The 26,197-nt window shown below is 38.6% G+C and overlaps 2 protein-coding genes across 6 annotated transcripts in view; one reads left to right on the top strand and one right to left on the bottom strand.

The window, feature by feature from the left end:
- b3gat1a (beta-1,3-glucuronyltransferase 1 (glucuronosyltransferase P) a) overlaps positions 1 to 5,164 on the top strand; it is a 69,452-nt gene extending 64,288 nt beyond the window's left edge. For 3 of the 4 annotated variants that reach the window (XM_046390428.1, XM_046390429.1, XM_046390426.1), the window contains 2 exons: positions 1,654 to 1,759; positions 2,075 to 5,164. In XM_046390428.1, the coding sequence (XP_046246384.1) occupies positions 1,654 to 1,740 (87 nt within the window). In that variant the 3' untranslated portion in view covers positions 1,741 to 1,759; positions 2,075 to 5,164. Of the gene's footprint in view, positions 1 to 1,653; positions 2,034 to 2,074 lie in introns of those variants that run through there. The other variant, XM_046390427.1, reaches the window with a different exon arrangement.
- Positions 5,165 to 7,492: 2,328 nt separating this feature from the next.
- Positions 7,493 to 25,816, bottom strand: LOC124059907 (beta-galactosidase-1-like protein 2). Of its 2 annotated transcripts, XM_046390338.1 has the most exons (20): positions 25,667 to 25,816; positions 25,259 to 25,414; positions 24,471 to 24,656; positions 24,117 to 24,185; positions 23,588 to 23,683; positions 22,709 to 22,817; positions 22,035 to 22,127; positions 21,782 to 21,863; positions 20,745 to 20,809; positions 20,456 to 20,540; positions 17,019 to 17,162; positions 16,138 to 16,218; positions 14,313 to 14,419; positions 12,302 to 12,448; positions 11,925 to 11,996; positions 11,509 to 11,587; positions 11,280 to 11,367; positions 9,515 to 9,629; positions 8,701 to 8,817; positions 7,493 to 7,984 (listed from the first exon to the last, which is right to left on the bottom strand). In XM_046390338.1, coding segments are annotated over exons 1-20 (1,980 nt in total). In that variant the 5' UTR covers positions 25,669 to 25,816; the 3' UTR covers positions 7,493 to 7,897. The 2 variants fall into 2 exon arrangements, with proteins under 2 accessions (XP_046246294.1, XP_046246296.1); XM_046390340.1 differs by lacking the exon at positions 25,259 to 25,414 and having other exon boundaries at positions 25,667 to 25,727.
- Positions 25,817 to 26,197: the final 381 nt, after the last annotated feature.

The raw sequence follows: 26,197 nt of genomic DNA on the forward strand, positions 1-26,197 counted from the left end.
TTTTCATAAGTTATGCAATCACAAACTTAGTAGCTTTATGCTACTAACATCACTGCAAGCACACTGCAAGCACACAGTCTTCTTTCTGTAATTCTTCTCTAACTCTTGGCAAAAAAAAAATAATAATAATAATTTCCAAAGATGTAAAACTATACCTCAAAAGAACACCACTTTACTTATAAGGTGAAAACTGATACTTAAAATGCTATTGCATTATGTAATTGTTGTTAGAACCGAATGAGCTTCCTTGATAGCAAGGTATATCCTATGTTTATGATGCCTCACACTTACTTATTAACTTCTCTGGGCTGAAAAAAAGGACTGATGATCAACACACTTGTGAAGCTACTGGTTTGCCAGTTTTTCCCTATTTTAAGAAAACTGTATTTCTGGGCGAAAATAAATCCCTGAAATAATGTTGATTTTCTGGACAGCCAGAATGAAAATTACTAAAATTTTGTTGCTAAAAAGTTGGATCTCATTGATTACTTCTGTACTGCCCACATGCACTTTTGCTCACATACTTCTGAGTGAGAGGCTTGAGGGTAGCAGCAGCAGCAACATTGTTCTCCATGCCAACTCCACCACATTCCTTCTTACAACTCTTGGTCCAGGTCACATCGCTCAGCCTCTGTCTGGGCAAAGAGGAGTCAGCCAGAGGGCTTTAGCTAGCCGGTATCCACACTGCAATGCACACACAAATGCTAAGAGAAGCGGTGAGATCGAGAGAGAGCAGGGAAAATAAGGGAGAGAGAGATGCGTTCAGCAAGCTTTTTCTCTTGCTCTGCCCCAGCCATTCAGAGGGGTAAATGAAAAGAGTGGATTCAGGGGACAGCTGAGAGAGCGGAATTGGACTTGGGGAGGAGGGGTAAGGACGTCATGCTGATTACAGATGAGCATCGGGACAGACAAAAGGGCGAGAGGAAAAGAGGAAGGAAAAAAAAAGGAAAGTCGTGTGTGAGCATTTCTCTTGCTTATAATCTACCACTCCAGATGCAAGTGTGACTATTAACCTCCCCCTACACCTGAGCAGGGGTGGGAGTGGGCTCCTGGCACATCTCAAACACACCCTATGCATAATTCATGGCTGCCGCCATAGCAAGATGAAAGAAAGGAAGGTTCCAACACAGAGGAGAGTGGAGAAAATGAGCTCAAGACCTTTTTTTTCCACTCCCCTGTTCACCCTACCATCCTTTTCCTGGATGCTTGTCCTGACTCTGGGGCCAAATGAACCCAGTCTGAGGGATCAGTAGCAAAGCAGCATACCCAGAACAACCGTATAAAGAACTATAATGTTACTGCCAAGGCAAAAACCTCGAACATACTGTGCTGAAACATTTTGAGTCAGCTGTCATTTGAAGGTAGCCATTATCTTATGGTGAGGAGAGGACTTTACACAGGCCAAGCTGAGAGAGCCATGCCGTATTTCTAAGATACACTCCTGTGGTCCTTCTTCACTCCCTTTTAATGCAGGGCTCGCGATCAAGTAGCTCTTTGGACATAGAAAGATCCTGTTGAAGGTATAACCAGAATTGACTGTTTTGAAGAACATGAGGCAGAGTGGGAGCTTGAAAGGGAGAGTAGACTGAATGAGTCCATTAAGGGAACAGCATGTTACTAATGTTGCCGTTGTTTGTGTGTTTTTCCCATCAGATACTTGTTTGGCACACGAGAACAGAGAAACCTGTCCTTGTGAACGAGGGGAAAAAAGGATTCACAGACCCCAATGTGGAGATTTGACAGTTCCCCTCACACCACGGTAAATAAGCAACATTTTAAATATTGTGAAATATGTCCTGAGACAGACATGAACCCTCTTTCTTCAATCAACACAGAAGGGTAAATGGAAACATCATGATCATTTTCATCTGGGTTCAGTTAGACTACAAATGGAGCAGGTGTTCTTAATATTTCCTAATATTTCCTGTACATGTTTTAATGCGATTTCGGTTAAAGCACAATTACAGCAGCTGTTGTCCATTATTAAATGTCACCATTGAAATAATCAGGTTCTATTAAGTTCGATTAAAAGTAAGTGCACTTTCACAGTATATCCTGTTCTTTTCTATTGCAGGTGATTGGGCCTGTGAAGGAAGAAAATGACCGGGTCTCTTGATAAGTGCAACCAGCGCTCATGTCTTAATCATCAGAAAAAAAAAGAACTGGGGGGGCCTTTGAAAGGAGATTTAATCCGCTTGACCCCAAGTGACATTTCCTAACTATGGAATAAAACAGTATAAATGTATCATATTAAAGCACAGATTAGTGAGAGTTGGCAGTTGTTTGTCAGGTCTGTGCCTCAAGTGCAGAGCAGACAACATAAAGGATATCATATGGTCAGTATGGACAGATGTGACCTGCACCTTCACAGCTTGAAGAGGACCTAACAAAGAAGAGACAGCACAATATGAAAAGCATACAGCCAGCAGATTCAAACAAACAAACCAAAAAAAAAAACAAAAAAAAAAAAACCTGAGGAAATAAAAAGCATATTGTCTGGATCTGCAAACGCTACAAGAGGAAAATTCCTCTTGGATTTAAGGACATGACCTACATCATCAGCCTGGAGAAAAACAAGACTCCAAGGACTAATCTGTCTTGTGTGGATTTTCCTTTGTGCAAACACAAACATAGAAAGGGAAGGAATGTTCTTTTGATAAATATGAAATGTCTGGTTTAATTTAATTGCTTTTGGGTGTTTTACAACATGACTTGCTAGTTCAATTCTGCTGACTCTTACCCACATTTAATGTTGGGTAATCATTGTTCATTTTATAGCGTCACTATAACTCATGCATTTAAGCCACCCCATACACTTAAAGAAAAAAAAGCTCTTTGAAACATATCCCTTGTTGTGCTTGGGAGATGAAGCGTACAAGTCCTAACACTCTTTTAAGCACTGAAGAAAAAAAACCCACAAATGTTGTTCCTTTGTGGCAACATGTGTAAATAGTAATTCAACATGAGAACAATCAGAGGATTAGTGACATATTTTGACGAAAGTGTTGTAATTACTGTATTTATACATTTAAAAAAGTCCCCCCCCCCCAGGCGAATTCCTTACAATGACACACTACAAGGCACAGGTTCAGTCTAGGTTCACCACATGGGAAGAGTAATAGCACATCAATAACTTAATTTGATAATGCAAACACCACTTCCATAACACATAGACAGGAGCTTCATATCACCTCCATGGTAAACTCATGAACGCTGACCTAACTGCCAAGTAAGCTTTCACTAAAAACATCATTTATGGCATTGCAGCAGAAACAGTGTGTCATTATATGTGAGTTAGGATTCCGCCCTTGCTATGCACGCTCATATGTACACAAGCCGCCCGTTAACAAAAGTCAGCTCTGTGCAAGAACAGAAAAGGAGAAGAATGAATCATCTTCAAAACTCAAGAATTCAGTTTTACTAAGCTTGTCAGTCATTCACCTCTTAAGAAAAAAAAAAATAAATTAAAAAATCTTTACTGTGATGTGAAGGAGACAGAATTCCCCAAAATATACATTTTGAAGCTCTTCTGTTGACTTTTAATAACACGCGCCTTCAAACAGTCGCTGTAAGTTATGAATAACAGATTAAAATAATTTATGCATGGCCCCAAACAATTTGTTTTTTTCTAAACATCTCTGGCTTACATCTATGAAATGATAATACTAAATGATACTGCTACTCTGAATTGACAACAAGCTAAAGAAAAGCACAAGAAAAAGAAATCTTATTTTTGCTAATGACTGGGTAGCGACGTTGTCACGCCATCTTCAGTATTGTGAACTGATGTCAGTATCTCACGGTTTCTTTTAGTATTAGTATCACCTGTTGTACGTTAACTGGATCACAGGAGGGAGCCGCAGCACCTCTAGACATCAGTAGCTATGACGCTGTACTGTTGAACACTGTAACAAAGCTATTCTACACCTCATATAATAGAATCTCTCCTACACCTGATAAATCATCCGTCTAGCGCAATACACAGTGGTGGTTCTTATCTAACGTTGCAGAAGTAGCTGGAGATAATTTAAACACTGAGCCTTTGTACTGTTGCTAGATTATCTCAATGCACACCCCGTCGACACACACAACCCAAAATACACTGCTGCAGTATGACAACTTACAAAGACGTTAAAACCTCTCGGGCGCATCAGCTGGAGAAAGCGTGCTATTACATATTTCACTTGGAATATGATAAGATACACTTTCAGACAACGGCTGTGTTGTATATCTCATCAAACTGGCTGTTTTCATTGATGATGCATGATATTGCACTGCACAGGGATCGGCCATGGAGATCACAGACTGTCTTAGGATTTGTTCTATTCTTCAACTTGCCTCCCATTATTTATTAGAAATCAAATTTAATATATTAATTTATGTATTTATTTTAAGTGTGGATGTGCAACTGAATCGCAGCAATGATTTTCCAACTGCTTTCTAAAAAAAAGCATGTGCATATAAAGTATATTGTACACATTTCATATTGATCAGAGTTAAGTGCTACCAACAGGCAGATGCATACACGTACACATCTTCTTTCCAGCATTGCTGTTTAATCTTCTTGAGTGGTCATTATCAGCTTTTAATCAAAATGAATGACCTGAAATGTTTTTAGCACTGAAACAAATACAAAGCTGTATTCCAAAATGGAAAAATGCAAGTGTGTGAAATACTTAATTTGGATTCTATCCTTGAAAAAAAATGCAGAACTTGTTTTTATCTTGTGCTAACAAGTTTTCCTGAAATTGACTATGTTGCATATCATTTGTGGTGTATCCTGACGCAGCAGAACAATTCAAAGGGCTTCACCTTGAAAGTGATGTTGTTGCATCCGATTTGAAATTTTCCAACAGATGACGTATTAAGCAATATCTAACAGTCACAGAGAATTCTCCTAGATGTCTACTAGAACCAACCTACCTATTCATCAAGTTTAGCAGTACAGGTTAATGTCAGTTAATGAGCATTATCCTTTGAGGGCTTCTCTAAGGCACAATACACTGAACTCACAAGTCCTATCTTTTCCTCATCTCCAGTCTCCTTCCAGCCTCATGTGATTCACATTTTATGCATGTGACTCTTAAGGTTGTTTATTTGCCACAGCAATTCTGTCTCAGAGAAAGATGTTAGTTGAATCAAGAGAAATAAATAACTGAGAAGAACCTCACCCATGCTGGAGTACTGTGTCTGCACACTGTGTGTTGTACTATGTGTGTTTCTATCCTTAGATCTGACACATTTGGCCTGTGGGCATGTATGAAGAGGCACAGTGCCGATAGCTCCATGCTGTAGTTGTACACTGTGTGTATTTCACCACAATATAAAATGTGAGGAGTATTTTACCACACTACACAACATTACTTCATCATTCTTAAATTCACCAGTGGCTTTATAAAACTTTGACTGGGTGGTAACAGCAATTCACACAACCATTGCGACCATTAAGGCCTATGTGTCAAGTCCTTCATAAGAAATCAGCAACAAGTAGCTAGTCTCAAACTATATTCAGTTCAATTCCATTTATTTATACAGTGCCAAATCATGACAAATGTTATCTCATGACACTCCCCAAATAGAACAGGTCGAGATCATGCTCTTTAATTTAGCCCTTAAAGTCATTACAGAGAGACCTAGTGATTTACTAGCCACATCAGTTTGTACCTTTGACACATTGAGAATATCTCAGCTTGTGCAGAATCAGTGGTAGGTGATGAATAAATTGCTTGCAAGCTAGACAGATAGATAGTATATTAAAGAGCCAAATTAGAACGAATCCTGTTATAAGAATAGTAGAAGTAGGTATGAAAACAATCAGATTATAGAAACAAGCAGCCCAAATGTAATTCCTCTTTTTTTTCATATAACTCGTGTTTCGTTCAAAACAGTGTGAACACAAATCACATGCATTTTTTCCATAATAATTTGAGTCACTTCCTTAGTTCCACAGTAGCAATCCACCATGTTCCATGGCCTCAGACTTGGAGAGGCACAGTTCCCAAACCGGACACTGTCCTCACCCCAACTGTGCCTTGAGATCCTTTCACTGACTGTGCCTGGTTGGGACTCATGGGTCAAGGCCAGGTCAACAGATACTTGCCAGCAAGCTGCCCTCCCAGACCTGACTCCAAGAAGGGGGCCCAGTTTCCCTTTTACGGTACTGCAGCTCTTTCTTGACTAATTCGCATCATCGACCAGTTAGTCTTGGGACCCTAGCAGGTGCTATTGCCCCCAACAACACAGCTCTCAGGTTCACTGGGGCACACAAACACCTCCACCGGAGTAAAGTGGCAATTCTTTAGGGGAATTTACGTGAAATGTCATTGAACATGAGTTTACATTAATAAACTGCATTTCATCAATTGTCAGCTCAGACATAAAGACTATATTCCTTTCCTTCTTTTATGCTTTAAATAGGACACACATTAGGAAGCAAATGTTACTTTTTACTGTTGCTTGCTTTGGTTGTTCAGTTAGCTACATAGCAGTAAGAGCATGTATCTGTGTAAGAACTACTCTGTGTTGTGAAAACCAGTTTAATTTAGTGATTTATAAATCTTATTCAATACCCTGACAAACAGCTAGGACAAGTTTGAACTTGTATGAACAGTTGATGCAACCAGCTCCAGGATTAGCAAGACAGAAAACCTGACTACCCAGGATGTTTTCAGAACTGGATTGTTTGGAACAGTTGTTGTGAAAACCAGAAGTATTTCCTCCCAAAGATTGGTTTGTTTGAGCACGTGATCACAGCAATTGCACCCACAGGGGACAAACCAATAGAGCCGAGATCAGCAAGAAAAGGTGTTATCAGCCCAGGTACTATGAAATCCTGGAGCAAGTTGTGGTGTGAAAGGAAACAAACCAACCAGGAGTTAAGTGGTTTTAGATTTAAACTATTGATAAATCTATCTGCTGATCATGAAATAACCCTTGACAAGTACCCATTACTGCAAATCATTAGGTAGTCATAATATATAGTCTGTCATAAAAAGGTCAAATGTTGTTAGAAAGAGCTGTACTCATATCCTATCCTGTAAAAAATTTGAATTCGAAAAGTCGATAAGGTAAAAGGTTAAATATAGGGCCTTTGTAATGTTTTCAGTTAAGTATATGTCAAAAGGAAATTTACCACATTTTGTTTTGTTTATGTTTTACACAGTATCCCATTTTTTGAAATCAGGGTTGTAGCTTACAGAATGCCATTTGGTTAAAATATGCTGTTTAGTCTTCAAATGTCACAGCAGAGCTTCACTGTGGCATAAAAGAAGATAAATATGTTGGCATCTAGGCTACGCTAACAAACAACTGGTTAGTTTTCAAAAAAAAAAAAAAACACACACAAAGCTTGAACACAGCTTGTGTTGTGTTCTTAACTTCTCTGCAGGAGCTCACAGCATATCATTAAAGAAGTTACATTTGAAAGGCAACATGTTACGTCAGGCAAGCTCTCAGAGTGCAGGATAAATAAGAGTTCACAAGCTTCTTTGGCTACTGACAGAGTTCAAACAAGCCTTTATTTGCAATTCTTTTTACACAACCTGTAAAATATAAATTAAATCTTTGAGAGGAACAGATTATGTGACATTTCATTATAATCAAGACAATTATCTGTCACAGTTCATTGGTCTCCAGTTATATATTACATAAGTGCAGGTTGTTTCTGAAATGAATGAAAATGACTGACAGTGAAGTCTAAATGAAAAATGAAAAACTGCTTTAATAGTGACGAAAAATGTCAAGTTCACTGACGTGTGACTTTTGAGTGCTGCTGGTCGTGTCAGAGCGTCAGTGCCTGACTAGATGAAGCTCGGAAGACGAAATCCTCGCTTGTATCCTCCCCCAGCTACTACGCCATCATCTTCCTCTCCTCATTCCCTCATCTCACCTCCTGTCCTCACTGGACATCAACAGGCATTCCATAGTCAGGGCTGCTGGAGAACTGAATCTTACCATCTGTTTCCTGCTCTTCAAACACTATGACCTGTAATACAGCAAAAAAAAAAAAGTACCACTTTAGACAAGGTCATGAAAGGACACTGAGAGTGGGTGGTTAAGTGGTAACTTCAATATATGCACACATATAGAAAAGAAAAGTTGGGAAATGCAAGATAAAGACAGAGGCAAATGGGAGAGACAGAGAAAAGCAGCAGACAGAAATACTTAGTCGAAAGACTTTTTCTAGATAGTACTGAAACTTCACACTATATCAGAATATATAAATATCAGAAAACATGCACAACTGTTCAAATTAGCTATTCATATATAATGCAAAATGTTTGAAAGTTTTTCATTTGCATCTAGATCCATAGCTGCATCAACATAAACAAAGTGATAGACATTCATGTTGAATTTCTCAGAATACCTAAAACCTTGGAATATCAAGGTGTGAATGAAAACAACTGGACTGTACATGGATGAACTGTGCAATTGGTTAATGTGAGCATGTGGTAGATCTGGTAAAGGTAAACGCACCACAAAATTCTTCCATGACCTGTGACCTAACTGTCCACTATAGATATATAATTATTGATATGTTTAGTCGTTATTTCAATAACCTGTTAAGTCACAAACGTACAGGACTGAAGACACCCTTGGTGAAAGGTAACGGAATGGAAGAGCACTAACAAGATCAGGTCACCAATGCTAAAATGTGCTTTTGATAAAAGAACACATGCAGATGAGACACAAGTTTCCTACCTGGTTGTCCCCCCTATGAAGCCAGGGGCCTGGGACATAGAGAGTTTGCTGAGGACCGATGGACCAATAGCGTCCCAGATTTTTGCCGTTGATAAATACTGCACCTTTTCCCCAGCCCTGTGAATACAACCAGCGACCACTCACCATGACAACAGGTAGGTTCAGCCAATTAAATGCCAATGAGTTAACAAAGAAAAATGTTGATGGCTACTGACAATGCATGGTCTTTCTGTCTAATATGATTTGCATCTTTTGCTTAATACATCCTGCGCTGCTCTTAATGGTAGCTCTTAGCTTCTCTACATCACACCACTTCACACTGAGGCTCAGCACTGAAAAAACGTGAGAAAGTTACAAGCTCAAAAAACCCAACATGAGAGTGTACGTTTATAGCAGGAGGACAATGATCAGTCAAGGGCACTTGACATACTGAATCACTGCATTTAGTAAAGTTTTTCAGCCAAAGCTCTGGTAATAATAACATTGTGCATTATACTACACACAGCTTAGAAGTGTGTAAATTAGCCATTATACACAGCTTAATTTTTTACTACTTACTCTACTACAAGAGGAAGTAAACTTGACTTCCAAACTTTCATTTTCACAGGGAATCTATGAGGCATTGGGCAAAACCACCCAAACGCCTAAACCCCATATCAAAACATCAATCAAATATCCAAATACTATAAAGCTATTCAACAACACAGCCCTGAAACAAACCATATCCCTCGTATGTTGTAATGTTCTATTTAGTGTTGAAGTCAGTTGCATCTGAATTTTGCTGTGCTGCTGTATTACTGGCTGGCCTACTCACAGGGAGTTTGATGAAGGTGTCTTTTGGAGAACTGTTCACATAAAGTTTGGCATGGAAAAACCCTGGGAAGGACGGTCGCTCCCGCATGGAGTTCCAGTGGCCCGCACTCTCAAGTCTGTAAAAGGAGAACACAATGTATTTTTTATTTTGCTAAAATCCTTACAGATTACACTTTTCCAAATACTACATATTTTGTGGTATGAGAGCACAAATATCAGCTACATAATGTGTTTTTAAGATACATTCTATTGAAAAGTTTCATTAAAAAAAATCTCTCTTTAGTATTGGGTATTAATATTGGGTATTAATAAGCCTACAATAAATGTCAAGTGAAAGTTTTAACACATGGATGCCATGGGGAATATTCAGAATTGCTATCTTTGTTTTGGCTGTTCAGGATGTTATGTTTTATTTCCAAGTACGTTCAAAGGTTTGCCACCATACAAGACCAAACTTCTATCCTCTGTCATGCTCTCTGTTTAGTGTTCATGACTTTTTCTGCATGGTGCTGAGGTAAGACAGTAGAATTTTTCAGTAAATGAGAAGAGGCCAAACAGTGGCTTGGAAATATATCTAGATAGTCCACCAAGTACAAAAAATGAACATCTAAACAAACCAGTCAGCCAGTCCTGGTGATCTGTGCTACAAATATGAATTGCATGCAGAGGGTAACCAAAATTAAAAACACAAGGAATTATGAATATCAATAAAGATTTTGTGATTGGGAAGGGTTGTGGGAAGATGTTTGTCTTCGTCCCGGTGAGGACAACACTTATCTTGCATGTGACTGACAACGTACATGAAGGCATCACAATCTTTTCATATGGGAACATTATGAGGGGAATGCATTTGCACTTTAGAATGAAAAGGGTCATACAAAATGAGAGAAATTACCAGCCTTAATCAATATTATGGAATTGATGCCACATTAAAAAGGTCAACATTTAAGAATTCGCAAAAGGTCACAATATCAGATTTTCACTACACCAAATAATGCCCAAAAGAAATGACGATAACAATATCATCACAATAACTATAGAAAACATGAAGGGAAAAAAGTCAGTCAGTCAAGTTCATCTTGATTAATAACTGTGTGTTTTGTCTCTTGTCTGGAAAGTAAATGGCACTTGAGATACGAGTGTAGGGGGATGGAGATAGAGTCTGTAACCATAACTGCACAAAAGAGCAACTGTAATTAATGAATGAAGTGTAAAGGCAACCAGATGAACTGATTTTCACGACATGTAATATTTTTCAGTTTTTGTGACTGACACATCTGGAATGTTTGAACATGCTATTTGAGCCCCAAGAGATGGAATATTAATTAATTCATTATTGCTTTGTAATGTTTGTTTCAGCTCTCCGGCTGAGATAAACTGTAATTCAGCTTATTTGTCCCTTATGGTTTCTTGTGGTGTATTGTACAGTTTGTGTTGTCAACTTAAAGTAAAAAAGTAAACACTGCCCACTTTAATTTTAGTGACAAAAAGATTTTCTGTTATGATGAGCCTCTTGAACACTGACGACAGTACACATGTCAATTGACGGCAGCTGCATAATCTTCCTACTGTAGTGCTTCTAATTTAGGATGTTTAACATATGAACTGAAAGGCTCCATTTTAACTTCTGAACGTTACATCATGCTCACATTGTAATTGTGTTAAGCTGGGAGATAATCAGCTGGATTGTATCAGGAGCAGACAGGTATAATGACAAAGAAACACAAACATGGAAGGGAAATGAATTTTAATTGAAAGACACAAACCTGTTTACAAAGTCTGGCTTCATACCCAGGCTGTGAATAATGAAGTCTCGAAGGACCTGTTTGTTTAACTCGATATCTCCGAGAAGACCTGAAAGGTGAGTCAAAGCTGCTTTAAGTTTGCTTATGGACACTGTTAATTTGCTTCTTTCAAGGTCTCTAGTGAAAAAGGTCATTTTAAGAAGACTCACTGAACACCTACAAAGTCATCAGTTTACCAAAAAAATTGTACCTTTGCGCTGCTCATCCAGAGTTTTCCCATAATTTACTCTTCCACAGTTCTCCACCAGTAAACTTAGAGTTCTTTTTCCCTTCAGTAGAAAAATAGAAAAACCGGAGAGACATTACTGACAAACAGTCGTAGTCCTCAATGAAAAGAAGTCTAAAAATACTTTCAGCATGTCTGGTTTCAGGAATTGATCGAGGCCTATGTGATTCTGCACTTTTCTGAATGGTTGAAGTGAACCATTCAAATTTATTAAGATATTGATGATTTACTGTTGGATTAACACTGGGACTTTGCAGCCAAAAGCATCTATCAGCAACCCCTGAAGGTTTCGTATGCTGCATATTGTTAAATATTAACAAATTTCTCTTTTTGAAATAAGCTAATAGAAGGGTGCAAACACACACACACACACACGATACCTGTCCATCAGGGAGGGAAAGTTCTTGTGTCCTATAATCCAGAATACCAACGAAATGTTTGTCCACAAAAACCTGGCAAGAAAAAAATAATAATTAAATACAAATTCCGATCCCAAGTTTCAGAAAAGTTTCAAGCATAAATGTATTTGCTTTCACATTCTATGCACTCTTTAACTTTTAATGCTCCTACAACTGTTTGACTTGAATATGAGAGCAGTTGGTCACAGTCTGAGCTTGTTAATTGTACTCCACAAGTTCACTAAGCAGGGCTGTGATTTTTAACAGGCACATAAGAGCTTTCTCAATGTCCTCACAAAGAAAAGTGCAAGTGTGTGACTGTGGACGCATTATGTCGGTGTCTGTCTTCCTGTCCTCACCAGTGCTCTGTCTCTGATGTTGTTCTTGGAGTTGAGGGCTCCTCCACTGGTGATGATGGTTTCATACAGTGTGTAGCCATAAGACTGACCATTGTTATTGTTGACAGGGAGATTCTCCATGTTCACTGGCTTCACTGACTTAAAGGGCTAAAAATGCAAATGCGAACAAAGAGTTTAAGACAGACACAAGCTTAGTTGGTTTAAAAAAAAAAACAACAACAACAACAAAAAAAAAGAGGTGTTATAAATGTACTGCAGACATTCATATTTTCAGAGACAGTTACATAATGCTTTATTTAAAGTGAAAACTGAATCTCAAAACCACTCTCTCTGCATGAGATCTTATGATTCCAGCTGCACAATCTCCCACTTTCAAGATGACTTCAACCAAAGTAATGATTTATCAAACCTAATGAAGCTTTCCTGTCTGGCATTCAGAGCAATTCTTTTATTCAGCAGCAATCTTTTGCATTCCCTTGGGAGGTACATTATGCACTCTTCACAAGACAATAAACACTCCCTGCTATGACACGATTAACCGCCTACCACCAAACACGCAGATACAGTATCAAACTCGCACATCCCACTCAGTCTCTCTGATGCCACTGAAGAGAAAACGCTCTTTTTGAACGAGGACGTGTGGCTGGTCAGAGCCAAAGTAATTGTTGTCTCAGAGGGAAGCAAATTATGGCGACGAGGAATGAATAATTAATGTTGTAAGCAACTGCCAGACGTGCTACATCTGGTTGGAATATAAATGCCCCTCAAGAGCATGGTGTAAATGGCTCAACTAGACTGGCGGACATGAAACTGAACAGACATAATGACTAGGCCAGCTGGGATTTTTGTTGGGTAATATATCGCCCCAGAAATAACTGTGATAAACTATATATACAACATTGCCATTTTAATACCATTTTGTGCCTCTGGTATAAAAAAAATAAATAATAGTATAAGAATGGAAGCACACCCTTTCAAATGGTAACGTACATTTAACTCTTAAGAATATTTAGAATTTGTCATTAGAAAAAAAGATGTGTTTATGATGGAAGGGAAAGCTCTGCTGTTTATTCTGGTAGCATGTTAGCTGTAATATTGGTGACATTGCTCTATGCAAACAAACATGCATGTAAACACAACAGTCGATATCGAGGTCAGCAGAAAATGATTGAGATCATGTCTATTTACTGTACAATAGCGTTTCTGTACAATTACTTAAAGAAATTATCAGAATGGACCTCATAATTAAACAGGGTTTTATCCAATCTCTTTCTTGTTTGGCACAGAAACATTTTCATACTTTATTTCCACAACAACCTGCTTTACAGTCATAATGTCAAGCACATTACTGTACAGTCTCTAAGCAGGCTACTGGTGCAGTCAGAGGAAAGCATCGAGCTCAGAGGCCCCTCATCAACTGTTGTTTTCTAAGGCGGGAGGGTAACTCATTTACTTCATTTCTCAAACTCTTTCAAAGATCCAGGAGATCAAGCTGTTGTTGGACGATAGCTGCAAGCTCACTACATCCACCTTTTTCTTTTTTAAACCAAGAAATAAAATTATACTAAAATTATATTATAGGGGGTTTGTTTGTGTATTAAATGTACATTATGTACATATGCTACTGTAGATCTTTAATTTGTTTCATCTGAATAGACCAAATGACATCTCAGAAGATGTGCATAAGTTATTTTAAGTTGCACACACAATAATTTATCAGAGCTTTCTATTACCAGCTCAGCTCAATAGGGGACACAGAAGTTTGATGTAACCACCTAGATATACAGCAAGGTGAAGCCTTAACACATCTTGCATTCAAGCATAAAACATCAAAGGTAATGTTAAGCAGTAAGCAGAGCGCAGAAGAGTTTCTGTGATTGGCTTTGTTTTGCTTATCCATTAAGTAAGTCATGTATTACTGTTGTCAGTCAGCAACTGCAACTCTGTATTGAGCAATGCCACACAGATGAGGTGTCTCAAATTTTGGCACACTCTGGTGTTGATAGCTTACCTTGTCGGCGAAATGCAGACTATCCCACAGAGACAGGTGCTGCTGGATGACAACAGGCTGGTATGCTCTCCTCTCCCGAAGAGAGGGCAGTTCTGAGAGAGGCTCGGCTGAAAAATGAGGAGGTATAGGTTACAGGTTGCAGGTTTCTGTCTGTATCAATTCATTTTCATTTTCTTCATTCTTTAAGTCCAAACAATTAGACCGTGATATATACACCGTCCATGTGTGTATGCATGTCCAAGAAAAATAACACAAAAATAGACATGAATTACACATCATACATGTTTTAAGCATAAGGAAATTTCTTCAGAGAAAAGAGTTAAATTTGGATATTTTTCTGCAAAGGCATAAACATCTACATCTGCATATCTATGAGAAACCATGTTATGTCTACAAGCAAACTATAAAAATATTTTGGGTACAACTTGTGCTAAAAAGAAAAGTAAGATGACCTATTAAATTTGGCCTGCTTAAGTTTGACTTGCACACAGTTCTCCAAAAAAGCTTCGCCTGGGCTATTAAAGCACTACGGGCTGTCCCATTCTGCTTTCTCTTGTAGGAATAGTCGTATTCTAAAGCCTATGAATCACTCAGTATTAGCAAAAAAGAAAAAACATTCCTTGGAAAATGCTTTTCAGGCTCGTTTGGTGAGCCATTTGCCCTCCACAGCAGCATCCAGTTTGTGTTCCACGTTACAAAACAGTCTCTTTACAACGATTAACAGTGGTTGCCCATGCCCTCAAACTGCTTTTAAGGGTGTTAAAGCATGCAGAGACACCAGTGGTCCCTCTGGAAAAGGCTTGACAGCATTTCCTTATCACCAAGCGGTAACAGCTGGATCACTTAAGGAAATCTTCGAGGATAATAACACCTTCCCCCTAAATGGGTCTCTACAACACTTAGAGGCCAGTGCCTTTGACCATGTATATAATGTGTCAAACCTAAGAATGCACTGAACAGACATTTCTAACAAACTATGTCATAAATTTGGAATTTTTCCCCACAACAAATCCCAAGTTATTCCAAATGTGCCTGTGGCGAAGAGACTGCGGTGATGTGTTGCTGGGTAGGAGAAACATGCTGATATTGTTACAGTTTGCTCATATTCGTTGTCAGAGTTCACTGTGAACACTTTTGACAGATCAGCCTGAATCCATGGCAAGTTATGCGAAAACAGCACCACGAGGAAAAGAGTAACTGACACAATATACATGATTTGCCAACCAAACAATAATAAAATATCAAGCTGATCTAATTAAAGAATTAGGTCATGTGTTGTTCATGTGGTTGCTGAGTAGAATACAAAGCCTTCTCAGACTCATATCCAGGCCACTGCTCATTGTTCAGCAGACTACAGAACATAAGGATGAATCACACATAGGCAGCCTTTCAAACTATCTTCAATCACCACAACTCTGGGAAAATCATTACTTTGTTGTGCTGGATTCAGTCCCAGATTGCCAAAAGCTACATTTCCTTTGCTGGCCACAAAACACTAGAGACTTCTGCCCCCAACCACAAACCCTTGTTTTACAAATATAGAACAATGCATAAGAAATAAACACGATTAAAGGCCTAGTATGCAATTTTCACAATGGGTAGTAATTGAGGGTCTCTGACTGGGGTAGAAGTCTCACACGTGCACAAGCACACACAAACCCATATCTAATCCATGCTTGTAATCATATGCACAGTTATCCTACTTTAGCCAACAGAGAACAGGTTCTACAAGGAGAATTAACTTAAGTGGGGAGATGAAAGTGAAAGGAGAGAAAGAGAGACAGAAGATGTGAGGCCCGTCTCAGCAACAACACACAACACTCACTGTGGTACAGGCTGAATAAATTCCTCAGAAGATGGTACTTGGTGGTGTAATCCCCAGCCTCGGATAATGGAGCATCGTAATCTGAAAGATAATGCGCTATCAGAACAGTGGGCTCCAGAGCCAGAGAGGCAGGCAGGGATGCCTCTTACCGTGGCAGATGCTTTCACTGTTCGCCTCGATCAAACATCCTGAGACAGGAGCGGACCGAGACACATTTTGGGTTATCTTGACAGAAAAATTGAGCCGTTTGAGGCAACAAGGTAAAGGGCATCCAGAGGAGTAAATACAGGTATGAAAACTGCTGAAGGTCAGAGACAGCTTTCCCCTCTGCAGAGCAATTTTAAGAATTCACCTCTTTTCTCAAGAACGAGGTCATTACACGTAATGTACCCTTGAGGAGGACATGAAACCCACTGTAGTATCTTTCATTTACATTTCCCATATATTTTATTAGGTAATGAATTCATTAGCGTGCGCTGCATATTCACATTTCAAATCAGTTGAAGGTCAGAGGCTCAGGAGTAGGAATAGCGCCATCTACAGGCATTTCAAATGCCCTAATCATGCTTTAGTCTACCCAATCGACTCATGTGTTTCAACCACATAGGCTCAGACTGTACTTACTGACTGTGTTTAAAAATATATTTTGTGATGTTTATGAGCAATACCAAGTCAAACATTTTTATAGACTTTTAGCCAACTTTGGTGCAGACACATTGGGCTTAAAAAAAATAAGATAAAATCAGCAAAAGTGTAAGCAATTGTGAATGTGGTTCTGGCCAATTAGCCCTGGATGTACTCTTTTGTCCCCTACAGTAACTCAAAGGAATTTTCTTCCAATGTCACAAAATGCTGTTCAAAAACAGATTTATGACACTTACCGTAGCTTGTTACCATAGGTTTAGGCGCTGGTATTCCAACAGCAAATGCGCCACTCATGAAGCCAAAATTTGTTCCTCCATGGAACATGTAAAGGTTGATGGACATGTCCTGCTTAAGAATTTCTGTGACCACACGTATGAAATCTATCAAAGGAAGTGAAAGAAACAAATAAATCCCATTTAATACATAAAATCTATAATTTTGCTAAATGATTCTAATACTAATATAACCAGTAAGTAAATCAAAGCATGACAAATGCAATGGTATAAACACAAACACCCATGAATAACAAAAAGAAAAAAAAAAAAAATCAATCAGTTGACTTCAGCTTCAACGAGCCAGTCATTGTTTCAGTAATCCTATCATCCACAATTACACTTTAACTGAAACACAGACAGACCTCTGCCACACACTGTATTACAGGTTACTATAATTGATTAAGAAGCAATGCTTACACCCATGAAAAAAATGCCTACCTCCCTGCACAAATTAGCTACCTATATTTTGCAATGAACACACTGTTAGCGGTGTAAGTAATTAATATTCAAATTGGACTTTAATAGTCAAATTGAACTGGCGTGAATATGAATCAAGGGCTTGAGCCTTAGTGAATAACAACTGAACAGGGTAAGTGACAGAGTCGGACTCGCTTGGCTTCACGGTGGTAGCTGTGACCAGCTGCTGGGTGTGTCGCAGTCTGCAGAGCACTGAACTGTCAAGGACATGAATCCACCCTGAATATTCTAGCATTCATTTCATAGCTGTGACACTTTCAGCACGGTGAGGGTCTTTTATTTTCCCCATTCTCACTGAGGAGAAGATACATAAGGAATCCCTTTTTCATTTTCAGAACATTTTTTGTGAAGATGTGGATGGGTGCTGGGAATGACAGTCAAAAGGAAGCTTGAGGCTCTGCACTGTGTCTGAAATAAAACACTTCTGAGAGCACTCAAGACAGAGATAGACGGGTGGGTGATTTTTATCAATCTTCGCAATGGTGAAACAGATGATATTATTTATGTCACTACAGTATTCTAAAAATATCACCTTCCTGGCACGTGGACCAATTCATACGGCTGGTAAGAGAGATGTACTGTAGAGTACATATGAGTTAGCTGCTGTTTATCCATTTATATTTACTAGGTATCCTCACACTTTTAGAGCCTGATACAAACATCCAGGACAACCTAAACAGTTTCTGGCATATGTGCTGCGGATTAATTGATTATTATTCAATAAATAGAGAGTAGCTAAAACAGGGCTTGATATGATCTCATCTAGCATCCAAACAGTTGCATTTTGTACAAGCAGACTGTACAAGTTTTTGGTTCAGTCCTGAATACAGTGAATTACAATAATCTAACAGCAATGATATGAAAGCACTGATGACCTTCTCAAGATGAGACAGAGAAAGAGAGGGAGAGAGAAGACTTGACTTTTGAGATGCTCCTTAATACATAAAAAACATGACTGAACAGTGTTTGTAATTTGTTTTTCAAATAAAAGGTCACACTCAAATATCACACCCAGGTTTTCAGCTGCAGCTTTGATATTTGAAGACTTTCTGTAAAATACGGATGGACTTTGGAGGACCAAAGGGAATTATTTGTCTTCATTTAACTGGTATTTCGACATCAATAACTTTTCTGAAGCAATATAAAAGGTGACTAAAATTGTTTTCTTCTCTGTTTTTTGATTGCAAATGAATTATGGTTCATCTGTATAGCAACTGCACTGGATTGTGTGTTTATGTATGTCCCATTGATTGCACATCAATGGGGCAAGGATGGAGCTTTAGGAAAAACTTCGAGGGGGACTACTGAGAAAGTCCTGTTTGATAAGCAGAATTTAAACCATCTAGAGCAGTGCCCCTGATATCAACCCACATTTCAACAAGATCCAGAAGGACGACGGAAGGAGATTTGGTGCTATGGTATGCATGGAAACCTGATCGAACAAAAACATCATAGATATGCATAAAAGAAATCAACAGTCTTCTCTTAAGCTCTGATTAAAATGTAAATTTAGAAATAAGCCTAAAACAAATTTCATTTCAAATCATCAGTAGCAAGGCTCAGTTGTGGGTGCACTACTGTATGCCAAAAGCAGGAGGGAAGACAGCCAGTGGACAGATAAGATACTGGGACCAAAACTGTTAAAAACCTCTTTGAGAAATCTGGCAGGCATAAAATCTGAAGGAATTGATGAAGGCTTTAATTTGGCCATTTTTGTCCTTTAAAGTGTACTATGAAAAAGCTTCAAAGTTACTGAGCAAAGCAGATGGGCTTCAGTGTGGAAAAATTATTTGTTTTGGCTGTGGAGAAGAATAAAAAAAAAAACAATGCTTACATATCAACGGGGTGGCTTCAGGTTTTTGGCTAGGACGACAGTTAATTAGAGATTCAGTGGTAGATTTTGGTATTGCACAACCTCTTTCTGTGATTCTCACAGGAATGGATTGAATTAGCAGGGGAACAAACTAAACCAGCATCAACAGGACCTGTACCTTCTGGGACAGAGCTCATTAAATATTATAGCAAATATGCAGCCTGGGCCTTATAATATCATAGTATATAATAGTAGTAAAGTATTAATGTTCAAAGTATGTTCCCATAAATTTAAAAGCCATTTAATGTAACCAAAGGCAAGACAATCCTAGTGTGTATCTGGGGTTACAGTACAAGTAGATAGGGAGAGGAAGTGCGAGAGTGTGAGATGAATGTGACTCCTACAAAGCGTAACACCTCCACCTGTGTTCTGTACAGTCTCTCAGAGTCAGTGAAGCACATTTTTGAACAATATAGTATAATCAGGTGTTTGAAATGCTGGCCTCTGCATATCTAATATAAGGCCCAGAGACAAAGTTAAGAGGATGGCATGCAGACTCTGGTTTCTGATACTTGGCTCACAGCCCACCATGAAGGAAAAGTATATAAATCTCTAAGAAAGCCACAGAACAATGAAGAAATGACCGTATACTAAGCTGTACATCCCAGCTGAACTGAGTGGGCTCTGTGCCTTTTGGGAAGGAATCATAGTGTTGGACAGCCTGTCTTACATTCAGCCTGGAGAATTTATCTTACACAACCCTCACTACAGTGAGTTTGTCCTTATCCTGTCTTTCCTCTGGCATAGAGACTGTTTTACTCTCAGCTAAAAAGTTTTTCTTAAGCCTCTCTTACCCCAAGGCACTGAGACTCTGTCTTACCCTCAAGACAGCCTGTTTTCCCATTGCAGATTCTGTACCCGCTCGCAGCACAAAACCCAAAAACATATCCCAGTTTCAAATTAGCCGGTATTATTTTGTTTCACCTTCAGCAAATAATCCATCAGCAGAAATCCCATCTTACTCTCCTATGAACACTTGTCAGTCTCTTATCAGGGATTCAATAAGACTCTAAAGAAAATATGTCCACCCACCTTAGGTTTGTCTTACCTTCAGCTGTGTACACATGATGAAGTTCCCCCCAAAGATCGAACCACCCGGACCAGTACTCCATCACCATTTTAGGCTTCTTAGGCTAGCAGAGGAAAAAACTGGTTTGGTGTTGCAATAGTTTTGAAAAGACACACACCCTATCAAACCGCAAATAGTTTCTTTCAGTAACTATCTTACTGCATTAGAACAAACCTTGAACAATATCATAAATTAGCAAAGACCGACTCCAAAATATAAAAACATGAATTAAATGATAATGAACAGTAGCAGTACATAAAAGACTCACTTGTATTTCTTCCAGATATTTGATGTCATTTGGGTTTAGTTTCTGGAAATTGATGGTTTCTAGTGCTTCAAAGAAAAATGGCAGAGGAATATTGTTAACACACACAAGTTGTACTTAAATCCTCAAATATTTCATTCATTGTCTTTAAAGAGCTAAAGTTAAGAACTACAGCACATGGAACTAGAGCTGCAGCTAACAATTATTTTCATTATTGATTTATTTGCTGATCATTTTCATTATTAACTATTCGGTCTATAAAATGTCAAAAAAAGGGAAAAACTCTCATAATAATTTCCTGGTGCCCAAAATGACCTCTTCAAATCGCTTCTTTTGTTAAACCAAGAGCCCACAACCCAAAGACTCATCATCTACAAACATTGAGTTAGCAACTAATTTTCTTTTGATCAACTAATCAGTTAATCAAATAATCATTGCAGCTCTGCCTCGAACATCCATAAAAAGGAAAACCTCTCTCCAAATCACAAAATTTATGGGCATGAAAACAGTCTTATGTAAACTTCTACATTGGGATTCAGCAACAGGGCATCAAACTTCAACTATCCACCTTTCTATATAAAGTATATAAGATGCAAATCAGGATTAAGAAATATGCACATTAAAGCATACGCACACAAAAATTATTTTAAAGATGCATTCAAACATTTTGTTAATTCCAGAAGGGGCATTTATTAAATACCCTGGAAGATCCTGTTATGTTAGCATGATGATGTCATGGTTTACAGTAATAATAAAAATAGAAATACTTAGAATGTTAGCAAAGAAAAACCTTGTTGTGGTTTTAAAACAATGGGTAGTAATGCAGCATTAACATAGCAGGTGTGTCAAACAAAACAAGTGAGACTTTCATTTTCCAGCATCACAATGTCCTTCTGGTACAAAACAAAATCCTTTGAGTGTAGAATCTGGTTCTGAACTGCAGTGCCTGACACCGGGCTCAGACCTCTTGTCACACACACCAGCCACCACACTGTATATGTGTGTTTGTGTGTGTGTGCATGCAGCCTATCTGACAATACCTCCTTTCACTCCTCCGTGCTTTAGTCCGTCCTTGTTGTCTGAGGTCAGCAGCAGCTCTGTGATACCCCTTGACAATAACGCCTGGAAAGAAGGGGGATTATGGAGGCAACTAAACAAAAGAGTATTGATTTTTCTTTAAAAAAAAGTGAAAAGGAAAGTGAAAGATAAAAGAGAGCTACATACAGTAATAATTGCATTTTTATCTCTGAGCTACAAATTATTGTTAAAGCAAATTTAAAATTTTGTTCTTACTTCCTTGATGAAAGGCATGTACTCTTTGTCTTTGACATAGGAGCCATATTCATTCTCCACTTGAACTGCAATAATTGGACCACCCTTGGAGTACTGTGCATTAATTAGCCAATGAAAGGAAGACAAACATTAGGGACTGGCACCGGTTCTTGACGATCCCTACCCTCAACAGAGCTGAATTTTAAAAATGCTGTGAAATGGAAACCAGAGCTTGTTCAATGAGCCATGCACCAGATAAAAAAGAAAAGATGGCTGGGAGGACACAAGTTTGACACTTTTGGTGGGTATGGTGCATTGCATTACCACACAGTCGGCGGTAGCTTTGTTACTGCGGTTTTCTATGGTGCCGAGAAAAACATTACATCCAGGAATAAAATATTTGCCAGTAAATGGATTCGATCTTTTGGTAAGAGATACTTCTTTATTTGCTTGCATACTGAATGTTGTAAAAGTAAAACTTTTATACATGTGACCATGAAAGATAAATAATAACTAAAAATAGATTTCTCAATATTGAAAATATTAAACTGAAAAATCTTGGCTATTTTGTGTGTACTTGTATTTTAGTCATTCTTTTATTGAATATTTAGCCTAATCTAATTTTTCTAGTATATCTCATTATATGTACATCAGCCAAATGATTTTTTAAATCCCTTTGCTAAAATGGAAAGTACCTGATGTGGAACAACTTTCTTAATGAGCTGATTAAAGAAGGAGTTGACTGCGTCAGTGAATCCTGGGTAGGTTGTTCTCAGTTTCATTTTTGGATCCCGAAGTAGCCAACTGAAAAGAAATCACAACAGAACCTTAGAATGTCCAACACTGTAACATATCACACGTGTTCTTCGAAGTGCTGTGCTGTGAACTCTCTTTAGGTTTTTAGCTATCGAAGATAATCGTACCAACCTAAGCATGACTATCATAAAACGTGGTGCAGAGGAAGTCATGCTTCACTGGGTGAGTCTGTTCTGATGATTATCAAATAAACACTACCTCAACCTCACATTCCCTGAAGGCAGAACTACTCCAAAAATACCTACTTCCAGTCTTCTCTCTCCAATATTCACCCCATTATCTGTCCAAATCTATTTTGATTACAGAACTAAATGAATTCATCCTTTCAGGGAGACATGCTTGTCAGAAATAATTTTTGTTCTCTGTAATACCTCACCAAAAGTCTGTTAAATCATCACTTGTTCTAATCTGAGTAACATTCATAGTTAACTTATATGATGTATGATCTCCTCTGACCGTAATACGTCTTATACTGTGCACGAAGCCCTGCTGTCTTTGTAACAACATTGCAAACAAGTGTCACCGAAAAATCTCACAAAGACAAATTCTTGACACTCAGCAACACTTGACACTGAAAAACAAATGACAGCGAGCGCACATACTTCAAATAGTTCACATAACTAAAGTATGATTTGAAAAAGTAAGAAAAAGTATGACCTGAATGGCTTCAGCCTGCAGCAAAGATACTGCTAACAAACACATTACCTGAGTGAAAAATTCAACAGCTTAACACTTAATTGCATCTTGCTGATTCTCACCTGGGGAGTCCCCCTAAATCCCACTCGGCGCAGATGTATGGCCCCGGACGCAGAATCACCCAGAGGCCCAGGCTGGCTGCAAGGCGGAGGTAGGCTCTGAGAGAAGGATATAAAATATGCAAAAGATGCTGTCAACAGGGCATATTTAATGCCAATACAGTTCAAATGTTTACTGCATAAAGCAGGGACGGATAATCACTCCGTATTCAAAATAAGGCAGTTCACTTGCTAAAGACACGTCATTCAATCTAAAATATTTCACCCATTCATTTGTCCATATTCAGATTACTTTTTTCATTTCCAGCACTAGACTTCTCAGCAAGCGAGGCATTTGATCGATCTATGCCATCGTAATCAGTAAGTCAAGAATCACAGATACTAAGTGCTCAAATAATTCATTTCTTATTGGTATACATACACCTCAGACTGAGGAAAGTTTAAGCCCTTCTGCAGTGCAACAGTGCCATCTGCAGGAAATCAGCTGCTCTCCAACAGAAACTCAGAAGGTCTTCCCTTCTTTGCTTCTTACTCTAAATCCAGCTGATCCTCGAACTTGAACACCCCTCGCTCAGGTTCATGCAGGTTCCAGGGCACATAACTAAAAAATACAAAAGGAAATCAAACATTGTGTGTATTTTAAATACTTTAATGGTACAGTAAAAGTTTGTCACTGTTTGTCAATTGCTATACTTCTGTTTTATTACAAAAGTACTCCAAAAGTAGTATAAAACTATGATTCAAGAATTTTGTCTGCTGTTTTATGCATTATTCCAATTTTATATGATTTATGTCTGATTTTCTCCAATAAAACCTCTATCTGACACTGATCGTTCCAGGGCATTAAGGCTCATATATCCAGCTGTGAGGTGCACAAGGAGCCTACGTTGTCAGAGTATTGAGGCCACAGGCCTTCAGCTTCAGCAGACGGTCCTCCCAGTAGGCCCTGGGGACACGGAAGTAATGGATGGAGCCTCCCAGGACGCGGAACGGTTTTGTCTCCAGAGTAAATTGGGACGAGTTGGCCCTCAGACCTTCCACACGGCTCATTGTTCTTACTTCAGAACGATTCCTAAGGGTCAAAATATTCACAAATGAATAAAAAAAAAAAAAAACACGTTTCCATGATGGGAACAAAGCTTGTGACTGAATTAAGCTCAGCTGCACCTGTTCACTAATCTTCCATATGCAAATAACATTTGTAAAACGTAGCTCATACGGTAGGTTTGCACTTCACGTGTTATCACTGCATTAGCCTGTATAGACATTAACCCTGTATAGCAGCACGACGATACAAACTATAACCTCTCATTCTGATCTGTGGAAAAGATTTGCACGGAGACTTACGTTTCAGACACACACCTCAAAACAGGTCAATCCGAAGTCTAACACAGTGTCAGGTTAACGTGTTACATGTATTCACGTTCAATGTCCACCAGCCAACAGGTGAGCCAGGTGAAGGTTCACAGGAAACCTGGGCTGGGTTTCTTAGCCGAGTCCTTAATACAGGCCGTGATATAACCAAGCAACTGCATTGACAGGCAAGAGCCAAAAGTTGTTAACATTTCAGTGGGCGCGCTATGCCTCTTCACGCGTGACTCGTATTAAGAGTTGGCATCTAGTTAGGTATATCCTCCTTAAAGCTCACGTTAGCTGTTGAAGTGCTTCCCTTACCTTGTAAAATGATAAGCAAGTACTGTTCCGATCGCAAAACACAGCAGGAAAACATATCTGTTCTTTCGGCACACACGAAGACGAACGACTGATAATTCCATGGGCAACGGCAACAGCAGTTCAACGGCTCTGCCCTGTTCCTTGTGTTTATGAAGCCTGTTGTGCGAGAGAGTATGTCACATATGCTAATCCTGTTTAGCAATACCTGTCAAAAATTACATGATAACGCCCATTAAGTTAAGCTACCCCATATTCATATAACGCGGTTATATTCTTAAAATTAATTCTGGGATTAATAACTTAAAAATAAAAATTAAAAAAAAGTTTGATCTGGTAGTAGCTCAACTATCTAGTATTTATACAGAGGAAGCTAGCGTTAGTTGTATAAAAGTACACATAAACACCCACATGCACACCAATTTCTCTTCGTAGGATGGCGTAGTTATGAACCGCCTTACTTTGTCTCTGATTGGCTAGTATATATTGCCTTCGATAGTAGGGCAGGGTAAGAATATCAGGGTAAGCCAATCAAAGGCAGCGGTGATTCCTTCACCATCCTGTGAAGACAAGCAATATGTCGCCGCCCGTACTACGGTCTTCATGTAGGAACCGTAACAGAGTTACGCTGCTGAAAAAACGAAGAAAATTAAAATTGTAAAACCGTCTCTAACTTTTCTTTTTTTTTCTTTAAAACTTTTCTTTTCTTTTATTAATTAAAGAAAGATTGATTGCTTCCATCAAAAGCATTTTACAAAACATCCTTCTTACAAATATGAAAAGAAGATTTTTCATTTCTCTGGTTAACTGTTTTTACATCCTTGCTTTTAAAACAGTTGCTCGTTTCTTCTGATTAACTTTGCCTTTCATATTTGCGTAATAAAAACAAAAACACACAATATGTCTCATGGTCTCTGTCATCACACTTCCCAGGTTGCTATA

Source organism: Scatophagus argus, chromosome 5 (assembly GCF_020382885.2).
Source record: "Scatophagus argus isolate fScaArg1 chromosome 5, fScaArg1.pri, whole genome shotgun sequence".
NCBI classification, from domain to species: Eukaryota; Metazoa; Chordata; class Actinopteri; family Scatophagidae; genus Scatophagus; species Scatophagus argus.